The sequence below is a fragment of the Aphanomyces invadans genome (genome assembly GCF_000520115.1).
Source record: "Aphanomyces invadans strain NJM9701 unplaced genomic scaffold supercont1.4, whole genome shotgun sequence".
Taxonomy (NCBI): Eukaryota; Oomycota; class Saprolegniomycetes; order Saprolegniales; family Verrucalvaceae; genus Aphanomyces; species Aphanomyces invadans.
Window position 1 is genome coordinate 898,843 of NW_008580149.1, and position 10,139 is coordinate 908,981.

The window sequence follows — 10,139 nt, forward strand, 5'->3', positions numbered from 1 at the left end:
GACTTTGGCCGAACGTGCCGCCACAACTCCATGCAGCCCGCGACCGGGATCCGTTTATTATTCGGACGAGATCCCCCTAGATACAAAAACCAAGTCAACCTGGCAAGTTGGTTCAACGGTAGAGAGAATATCGCACCACCGCCATTGGGGTCATATTTGATTGGACGAATTCCGCATCGTACAACTTGAACCAAGTTTACCCATGTTCAATGTCGAGAATATCGGTCAAATTAATGCGCCTGAAGGTGTTTTCTCGGCACAGGATAAATGGCTGGTTGGTTGTTTTGAAACGTCACAGTAGTGTGTTTCGAACGCCTATCGCTTCTTGCTCGAGCTTGCCTTTCGCCGGACGGATTTTGGGTTGAGCGCGTTGGCTGCGGGCATGCCAACGCCCCCAGTGGCATCTGGAGCAGCAAGGCCGGCAAAGCTCACCGACTTGGTCAATGTCGGGGGTTGGGCAAACCCACCAAACGCACTGGGGGCACCGGTTCCGGTAGTGACAGCCGGGGCACCAAACGCACTGGTCGATGGAGCACCAAAGGCGGCGCTCGTGGCTGGGGTACTGAACGCACTGGTGGTCGTCGTTGCCGGAGCGCCAAAGGCAGACGGCGTCGTCGTCGTGGCGGCTGGTGTGCTAAACGAAAACAGCGACGACGAAGCAGGAGTCCCTCCCGTCGTTGCAGTTGATCCCGGCGAAGCGGCGGGGAACGTGACCTGCGCTGCACTCAAACGAATGCGATCCACAATGCGACGCTCTTCTTCCGCTTGAATTCGGTCTGCGGCGTCAAATGGGTTGCGGACTTTGCCGTCTAGTTGCTGTTTCGACTGTTCGAGGGTGGCCAAGTACTTCTCGCGGAGGATCTCTGCCTGGACACATGAACGCTTCATCCATTCCGCAAGACTCAAGGCGTTGCAGCGTCCTTCCTTACTTGTTCGTGGGTGGTCGCGACATGGGCGGCAATCTTCATAAACGCGTCGTTCTGCGATTGCAAGATTTGCTGGAGCAGTTGTGGGGTTGGGTGGTGCTGCTGCGCGGCGGCGCCGTGGCGAGCCTGTTGCAGCCCTTGCAATTGCATGTGGACGTCGTTGATTTGGGACTTGAGTGTTTGCATGCGCTGCTCAAAGTTGCGCACGAGGTGCCAATAGTACCCTGACGGCATTTCGTCCTGGCGCTGGATGCCCGTGTCGGATGTCAGGTAAATGTGACTACATCCAGGCAACGTGTAACAACGGCAACGGGGTGGACCTTACATTTGGTCGGCGGCTTCCGCTTTCGACACGACGTCTTTTACATCACATTTCAGCGTTTGAATGTCTTTAGCTTGGCGCGCTTGAATATTTCGCATGACGAGGGCCACCTGGAGCCACCACCATCGTCATGCCGACGGAACGACGACTGAACAACGTACTTGTTCGAGTTGTGTTGTAGCGTCTTGCAGGTCTGCTAGCGGTTGTGCCGACACGGACTGGATCGACGCTTCCTCGCGAGATTGATCCTTTAGGAATTGGCTACACATCGTGGAGAGATGAGCGATGCACGCAACGAACGGACGGACGTACTCAAAGTCCTTGATCTGCTTTTGGACGTCAGCGGGCAGAGCGTCGTAGCGCATATCTAGCGACACGGCGGGCGCTTGGGGTTGTGCAGGGGCTGTTGCGCCAAACCCAGACGTTCCCGTGGACGAACCAAACACGCTCGACGTCGCGCCAAAGCTGCCAAATCCACTTGTCGTCGCGGGTTTTCCAAACAAACCAGTCGACTGCGTGTTGTTCGAGGTCCCAAACCCACCGAGCCCACTGGATTGCCCTGTAGTCGTGCCGCCAAAGCTAAATCCGGAGGACGCGGAGGCGGTTGTTGACCCAAACCCGGTGGTTGCAGGTGTTTGGCTTGTAGTTGATCCGAACCCGAAGGTTGCAGCTCCAGGAGTTGTGCCACTACCCCCAAAACTGAACTTAGGGGTCGTAGATGTCGTGGTGGCGGCAGGTTGGGTCGCGCTGCCAAAGCTAAATCCTGGAGTTGTGGTGGTGGAAGGCGTTGTGGTTGCAGGTGCACCCCCGAAGGAAAACCCCGTGGACGTGGTTGGAGCGGTGGCGGCAGTGTTGGACGTTCCAAATCCGAATCCCGTCGTTGTCGAGGCCGCAGGTGCCGACGCGCCAAAGTTGAACGCCGGAGTCGCAGTGGACGCCGCGCCAGTGGTGTTCCCTCCAAACGAAAACGCCATTTTCAACTGGACGACCATGGAGATACATCCGTGAAAGTACGACGCACTTAACAGGGCCCTCTCTGTGATAGAGTATCCGGATTCAGAAGATCCACCAGAGTCGGGCCAAAAGTCACCCTCCGCCGCGGCGCTGTATCACGGCATGATCTCGTTCCGGTACGTGGTAGCGTGCTTGAGCGAGATGAAGACACGCTGGATGAAAACCGTGCATGCTACGTGCAGGTTGCTCTTGTCGAACGATGCTGTGTATCGGTTCCAGTGCCTCCCGTCGCAAAAGGTACGCGTTGGGTGGGGCAGCTAGTGCTCACAAGAGGACGTGTCCAGCTCAACGTTGTGTTTGAGCACGTGTCAGAGTTTGAAGGGATGGGCAAAGTTTATCTGAAGCATGTTCGAAGCGGTGCATGTAAGCTGACGTCGTCGCTCGTTGTGGGTGTGGTGTGAGGCATCCTCGTAGCACTGGACGGAGGCGAAACAGTCAGCGCTGTGCTTGTCCCAGATGACATCGTCACGGCACGCGTGGACACCTTGACGCAAGTCCCCACGACAGTGTGCTTGGAGTTCAATGGCACTCCCGACTCTGCGTCGGCACCGTCGTTGGACCTGTTCCCCGATTCCTCCCTTCTTCACGACCTTGACCAACATCCGACCTCGGCGGTTCCGTCGTCGCCATCGGGCCATTTTCATGGTCCTGCTCTTCCTGATGAATACGATGAAGACAACGGGTACAACAACGACCGAGACAGGTGGCGACGGGCTCATGTCACTCGCATCGAGTCTTCTGCCGGTGGACCGTCTATGCTCAACATTAGCCCCATGGAAATTGAACACAACACGCGCATCTCTCAACATGATTTGGTGCTCCAAGCGGCGTTGCAGCTCACAGAAAATGCGTTGGTACTACAGCAAAGCCTGCGCTCGCTGTACTTGCGCTTGCGCAGCAACCAGGCCTCAGACACTGCAGCAGCAGTGCTCAAACTCATTCGGAGCACGGACCGGCGACCAGTGTTCCTCCACCGCGGAATCGATGTCATCATGCAGGGCTACGTCGATTGCGGCAAGTGGGGTGCACTCTGGCGCACCAAACAGCGATGCTGGGCCGTGTTGTGGGACTCGAAAATGTCATTCTTTGCGTCGCCGGAGTACGCGAAAAAGTACATGTTTGCTCTGTCCAACGAGCGAAGGCAAAAGTTGAGCCCACTGACCCAGGACGACGACGATGCGATGGGCAAGCGAATCCAAAAAGACTACGCGCCGCACACGGAACTCCACGTGAGCGGATGGAGTGCTCGCCCCGGTGCCCCGCAGTGCGACAGGCACACGTTCGCCCTTTTCGACCAAGGCGGGACGCTGCGTCAAGTTCTCGATGTCTCGACGGCTGCAGAAACCGTGGCGTGGGTGCGCGCCATTGGATCACAGGCCCAACAACACTTGGTTCGCTTGCAGACGAAGCTTGCGGCAGCGTCGGCCACCGAGTACTTGGACATATTGCGACTGGGTAAGAGGAAATACGATGGAAAGGATTAGGCGTGATGTTGATGTGGCCAGGCGAGTTGCCCTTGCAAAACGAGGGTACATTACCTTGTGCTCCGTCCCCATTGAAAATATGTGTTCCACTGAAATGGTTGCACGTGCACGTCGAGTCCCAGGACGCGTCAAGTCGATTGCGGCGAATGAAGTGCAGCAATTTTTCACAAGCAGTCAAGGACATTCAGCGGGACGTATTGCGTATCAACGGCCACCTCCATGCAAGCTCGTGCTTTGAAGACATGTTGTCGGAGCTCGCGATTGAATTGCTTCAGCACACGTCGCGCCACACCAAGACAAGCGAAATGGACGCGATGGCGTTTGCGCGGCAGCTCCTCATTCTGAGTTCCCGTACGCATGGTGGAGGCGACGTGTTGGACGCTGTGCATTGTTTGCTGCAGTCGCCTCACTTTTGCATTTGCCCGGAAATGAGTGACGCTGCGCCAGTCGACGTTGAAATCCAGCTCATTGACGGGAAGACAGTCGTGGAGATCGAGATGATCATGGTGTTCAAGGTCATACCAAACGGGTCAGAGAACGCAATCGGACACATAGTGGGCACGTCCAAGCAGCGATTGATCTGTGATATGACGTCCAACCTGGACGTGGATGGTGAAATCCGCATTGCTGTCGAGCGAGCAGGTGGTAGCTCTTTCCGGGCCGACGGGAATTGAAGAATGAGCGGGATTATCCGGATAATGAACTACGACGTTCGGATAACGAAAGTTGCGTTTCGAGGTGAAATTTGTCCCAGTTCAAATCGGATGCAGCGCACCCCCCGCGGAGTTGCCGCGGCCATTTCGCCGGGAAGCCCACTTCGTCGGGCCGACTCGATGAGTCCAACCAACCACTCGAACCCGTTATACGCATCAACATCTCCCATGGGCTCGGTGACGTCGCGACGGGAGAGCGACCAACGACGGGCACAAGAAGCAGGGATGAGTTTACTGGGTCTTGCGTTTGATGGCGGACACATGACACCTCCGACCGCGCGCAGCCCGTCGTCGTATGGAGGCTCGCCAGTGACCCACCAGAAGACCAGCTTCGGCATCGCGCAGGCGCAGTACGACGAGCACTTGGCCCCATTGGAGGGGGTCGATCCGAACTTGTTTATGGAGGGCGTGAAAGAGCACGCAAAGTACCTCGGCATGGATCCACAACGAGATAACGACATGCTATGGATTGCGCGAGAGTCCTTGGTCGCTCCAATGCCGACGGGATGGCACCAGATTATGACGAAGGAAGGCGTGCCGTATTACTATAACGATCACACGGGCGAGAGTCGATGGGAGCATCCGTCCGATCAAGATTACATGGCATTGTACCAAGAAGTTATGCGCATGAAGTTGGCGGGAGAGCCGATTGACGTTTCTCGGCTGAAGTATCAATTCGTACAGCGGCAGGCGTTGAACACTCACCAGCACCATGGCGCCGGGCTCCATCTCGACGACGCATGGGCACGTTCTGGTTCTAGCGGTTCGTACCACATCGATACACCGACCGACCCCCACGATGGCTACAACCAAGGACAGTACGAGGCATGGTCCCAGTCGTCGGCCCCATCACGTCGCCGTCGTCCTCACTCAAGTTCTCACGGCAAACTCGAAGATGTGGAGAGCGAGTACGACGACGAAGCGCATGAATGCACAGGCGAGGATATTCCGTACAGTCCTCGCGATGACGATGACAATGGCAGCGACATCCAAGTGACAACTACCCGCCGCGGCGGTGCTGCCCTCGACGACATGCCGGTAGGATGGACACCGTCTCAAATGTACTTTGTGCCAAACGTGCGGAACGTGTGGACAATATGTCATGCAATGCAGAATTCGCCAAGACGTGTGTACTCGATGGGAGACTTTGAGCTCGTCCATGGCATGTGGTGAACGACGGAATGTGGCGCCACGTTTGTGTCGGCAAGCTTGTGCGCGAGAGATCAACTGACGTGTGTGTGTCAGGACGACGGCCATCGGGCACTCGTCGAGTCCTTGTACGCCCAACTGAACGAGTGCAAGACAAAATTGGAGCTCCAGCAACAACATCAAGACGTCGTCGATGCGTTGCAAAAGTCGCTGTACGACATCACGGGGCAGTTGGAGGCCCACGTGAAAGAAGTCGCGTACGACTCTCCGTTCTCGGCCTTTGAGCTGTCCTGACACGTGTCGTCGGGCAGATCGGCCAACGAAGCGTTGAAAGCCGTCCAAGACGAACTGGCCACAGCAATGCGCGACAAGCACACAAGTGCACAACACGTCATCGAGTTGGAGGACGCGCTCAAGCAAAGTCGCCAGCAACTGGTTCGTATCGACGCTACGTCCAAGGGAAAAAGCCCTCTCTCTCTCTCTCTGCGGTCGTCTCGATAGAGACTTGCATGGTTCTGCTTTGTCGTGACCCATCGTGGACGGCGCATGACGATGCTTTTTATCGTAGGTCCTAGCCCAAGGCGAAGTCGAGATTGCCAAGGCGAAAGAAGCGCAGGACAACTTGGCGTTGCGCCAGGAGGTCAAGACGCTCACGGTGCGATGCTCCAACTCACCAACGCTTGGCGATCGCATTGACATGTGTGGTAGATGAGGCTGCACGATGCCGAGACAAGCGCTGCGGTCGACGAGGTTCAGGTACATCTCGCGCGTCACCCTCCGTTGCTCACAGTCGGCGCGCGCGCGCGGTCTCATCGGCGAGTGCCGACAGAAACAATTGAAAAAAGAAACCAAGCTCCGATTTCAGTGGGAGCAAAAGTTCAAGTCGCTCGAAGAACAGCATCAAGCGTTGATGATTCAAGTGAACGATGCGAATCGAAAGCACGAATTGGATCGTCACGTGGCGCAGGGAGATGTCGAGGTCTGCGCTTCTCTCGCGCCACCCTCGTGGCATCGTGACGGTGCTCGCTCACAACCCCGCGGTGCAGACCTATCAAAACGAACTCGCGCAAAGCAAAGCGAAACTCGCGTCGGAGATCCAAACGATAAGCGACAACCATGCCCACGAGTTGGAACGCGTGAAACACGTGCGTGCCCGTGCGCGAGATGCATTTTCTTGCGCCCAACCACCTAACGGTCGTCTCAACTACATGTCGGTGGTTCCTTCTAGGCGATGGGCATGCGCCATGCCCAAGAAATCGACGAGCTCACACGAGAGCATGATGTACGTCCAAGCGCCGCCGACGACCTGTCAACGTCGTTGGCTCCATCCATAGAAGCAATTGAAAGCGCTACAAACGAGCGAAAACGCGCTCCTCGCGACTGTGCGGGCGTTGGAAGCCGATAGATTGACCCAATCGGCGGCGTACTGTTGCATGTTGTCGTCGCGCATGCAAGAGAAAAATAAATTATGTCTAGCTTGGCCGACTCGGCGACGCAGTTGCAAGCGGTCCAGCGTGAGGTTTAAAGACCTTCTCGGCACAACGCGACACGACCGAGTGTGCGTAGGCGGCTCAAAGCACCCGTCGGATCAAGCAACTGGAAGCCAGTGAAACAGCCAACGTGAAGCAGATCGCATCGCTGCAGGCCGAGCTGGACGCGTTGAAGACCTCTGTTCAAGCGCAGATGGACCAAGCCAAGCAAGCTGGGATCGCCGAAGCGACGGCCAAGGTGCGCAATCGCACCCCCGTTGACCGTGGATGCATGCGATTCCATGTTATAGATGCACGCGGCGGTGCGCGCGGCGGTCGAAGAAAAGGATCAGCTGGCCCAGTTGTATGCCCAGGAAATGAAGGCACGGCGACAATTGCACAACCGAGTGATGGAAATGGCCGGCAACATTCGTGTGTTTTGCCGCATTCGACCCGTGTCGAATGTCGAGGTCACGAGCGCCGACTCGGCTCAAGTCGTTACGTTCCGGCCCAACGACCCGCACGTGTTGGACCTGACGGTCGCCGAAGGCCAAAAGCACACGTTCGAATTCGATTATGTCTTTCAGGTAGTGGCTGCGTCGTCGTGAATTCGTCCACGAGAATCGTCGCTGACGACCTGTTGATCGGCGGGTGTAGCCAACGACCGGTCAGGCGGACGTGTTCGAGCAAACCAAAGCGTTGGTCGTGAGTGCGATGGACGGATTCAAGTAAGTCGGGCGTGTCGATTGTGCATTTCATTCCCCTCGTGGAAACGACCACGGCATGCATGCGTTGGAGTTGCGATTTATCGTTGCCGGACGACGACATGACGAAACTTTTTTTTGCGTAGTGTGTGCATCTTTGCGTACGGCCAAACAGGGTCTGGGAAAACGCATACGATGGAAGGTCCCGCGACGGACCGAGGCGTGAATTTCCGAGCGATGGACGAACTGTTTCGCGTGCGGGACGAGCGCGTGCGGTCGGGAAACGTCGAATGCGACATGAAATTGAGCATCCTCGAAGTGTACAACGGTACGGGTTTGCATCGTGCGTTAGGGCGGCGCATCGTGGCCACACGATTGATCTCGGAGGTATAGAAACCATCGTGGACCTCTTGGACGACTCGCCAACGGGTACGACACACCTCGCAAGACAGGTTACCACGTAGAAATATATTTATCATCGGAGGCCCAGGTGAACGCAAGCCCCTTGAAGTTCGCATGGGCAAGCAAGGCGCGTACGTTGAGAATTTGATGGAAGTCGAAGTGTACTCGGCATCGGACGTTGACGACCTCATGAAACTCGGGCACTCGCACCGCAGCGTCGGTTCGCACGACGTGAATGAACACAGCAGTCGGTCCCACTTGGTGGTATCCATCACGATCACGTCGTCACACAAGCTCGACGGTCGCAAATCGTTGTCCAAGCTGCACTTAATCGACCTTGCCGGCTCCGAACGCATCAGTACGTGAGTCTCCATGGACAATTGACAAGTCGCATTAGGCAAGACCGCCGCGAGCGGCCAGCGGCTCAAGGAAGCGCAGCACATCAATCGATCGTTGTCTGCCTTGGGCGACGTCATTGCGTCGCTCGGAGGCCACAGCAAGCACGTGCCGTATCGAAATTCCAAACTTGTACGATGGCTTTTCGTTTTGTGGCGAGTGCATGTCGTGTGGACTTGTTATGCATGGGGTCGCAGAGACATGACCCGGCGTAGACATTTTTGTTGCAAGAATCGCTCAGCGGCAACTCCAAGGTGCTCATGTTCGTCAACGTGAGCCCAGTGCAGTGGAATGCGTGGGAATCGTTGTGCTCGTTAAATTTTGCCCAGCGATGCCGCAACGTGGCGCTGGGCCAGGCCAAAGCCAACACCTCGATAACGAATGGCCCGAATGCAGCGACGAGCGTCCCCAAGCCAGCCAAAGCGCCGTCGTCCAAGCAAGGGGGCACCTTGACCGCCACCGAAAAAGTCCGTGTTAGCCTCGCGCCCAAGAGCCCAAAGAAAGACAACTAACCACGACGTCGACAGCCCATCCAACATCTTCACACGGCACCATGCATCCGACCAACGCCTAACAGCAAGCGAACGTTGAAGCACCAAACGAGTCTTTTGGCATCCCTGTGCCACACGAAACGTCGCATCGCCCGAATGAATCCGTTGACGTCGCGATCGATTGCAACTGTGGGGGGATTTTGCAGCTCAGCGGAGTACCGTCCTGATGTATCCGCGCGATGCATGAGCTACCAACGAAATGTTCCTTGTTCAAAGCAGTGTTGCTACCCCCGACGTAGTACGTTATTACGGGCTGCACCGTGTGTCGGCAGGTCTGTCGCAACCAGGTGGTGATGGATGTGTTCCGGCTCGCGCAGCGTCCGGCAACCACTGCTGAAGTCCACGACCTTGGGCAAGGGACAACCTTGCTTGGGGGCGCGACTCAAATGAGAAACTGATGTATTCGACGGATTATAGCGGCCTGGTAGGTCGCGACAGAGGGACGTGGACCAACAGAGCAAATGGAGGAGTTGCAATGAACGATAGAGCAACTGGAATCCGGGATGGGTTCTGAACCCGGCGACACAACTGCCTTGATCCAGCACAGGCTGGGGGCTTGGACAACACGTAGAGGATGCAGACACACACAACACCGAGCACTGATGGCTATTGCTACCCAACAATTGAGGTGGGCAAACACAAATCCCTCGGCACTCTCCTCACGCGTTGTTGGGCGATCGTTTCAGTCTCAAAGTGGCCCAGATTCAAAACGATGGACAGCCACACAACAGGAGCAATGTATTCCAGTGGACAGGACACACTGTTGACGTCTGAGGGAATCAAACGCATGACGACATGATGGCGAGTTTCAAACTGTCGAGGGAGAATGCGTGGTGTGTATAGTCGGAGTTCTTTTTTGCTTGGGCAGTCCAGAACGAGCCGCGACGGGATGGCCACCAAAACACGTGGCTCGTCCCAAATTCGACGCCAAATGGAGGAGCTCCATGTTGAGTCATATCGGCGTGAAATATTTTGATCCACACGTGGAGCCTTAAGGCCACGTCATAAT

At 56.3% G+C, this 10,139-nt stretch overlaps 3 protein-coding genes across 13 annotated transcripts; 2 read left to right on the forward strand and 1 right to left on the reverse strand.

Moving 5' to 3' along the window:
* Nucleotides 1–184: 184 nt before the first annotated feature.
* Nucleotides 185–2,240, reverse strand: H310_02775 (hypothetical protein; the record flags this gene model as incomplete). The annotated part of the gene is made up of 5 exons (XM_008866401.1): nt 185–867; nt 930–1,206; nt 1,252–1,358; nt 1,410–1,509; nt 1,561–2,240. 5 exons carry the CDS (start codon nt 2,238–2,240, stop codon nt 316–318), a joined length of 1,716 nt encoding a protein of 571 aa, XP_008864623.1. The 3' UTR covers nt 185–315.
* Nucleotides 2,241–2,316: 76 nt separating this feature from the next.
* On the forward strand, nt 2,317–4,487 carry H310_02776 (hypothetical protein). 3 transcript variants are annotated; one of them, XM_008866403.1, is made up of 5 exons: nt 2,317–2,378; nt 2,445–2,499; nt 2,547–2,625; nt 2,677–3,717; nt 3,768–4,487. In XM_008866403.1, the coding sequence occupies exons 1-5, from the start codon at nt 2,365–2,367 to the stop codon at nt 4,418–4,420; spliced, it is 1,842 nt and encodes a 613-aa protein (XP_008864625.1). In that variant the 5' UTR covers nt 2,317–2,364; the 3' UTR covers nt 4,421–4,487. The 3 variants fall into 3 exon arrangements, with proteins under 3 accessions (XP_008864625.1, XP_008864624.1, XP_008864626.1); XM_008866402.1 differs by having other exon boundaries at nt 2,317–2,499; XM_008866404.1 differs by having other exon boundaries at nt 2,445–2,625.
* Nucleotides 4,488–4,493: 6 nt separating this feature from the next.
* H310_02777 (hypothetical protein) lies at nt 4,494–9,540 on the forward strand. 9 transcript variants are annotated; one of them, XM_008866406.1, is made up of 18 exons: nt 4,494–5,497; nt 5,705–5,865; nt 5,920–6,043; nt 6,177–6,263; nt 6,317–6,364; nt 6,438–6,587; nt 6,655–6,753; nt 6,837–6,890; nt 6,943–7,031; nt 7,085–7,127; nt 7,175–7,336; nt 7,389–7,664; nt 7,735–7,805; nt 7,928–8,109; nt 8,175–8,210; nt 8,272–8,541; nt 8,581–8,711; nt 8,795–9,540. In XM_008866406.1, the coding sequence occupies exons 1-18, from the start codon at nt 4,511–4,513 to the stop codon at nt 9,089–9,091; spliced, it is 3,267 nt and encodes a 1,088-aa protein (XP_008864628.1). In that variant the 5' UTR covers nt 4,494–4,510; the 3' UTR covers nt 9,092–9,540. The 9 variants fall into 9 exon arrangements, with proteins under 9 accessions (XP_008864628.1, XP_008864630.1, XP_008864631.1 ...); XM_008866408.1 differs by having other exon boundaries at nt 4,494–5,865; nt 5,920–6,120; XM_008866409.1 differs by having other exon boundaries at nt 7,175–7,664.
* Nucleotides 9,541–10,139: the final 599 nt, after the last annotated feature.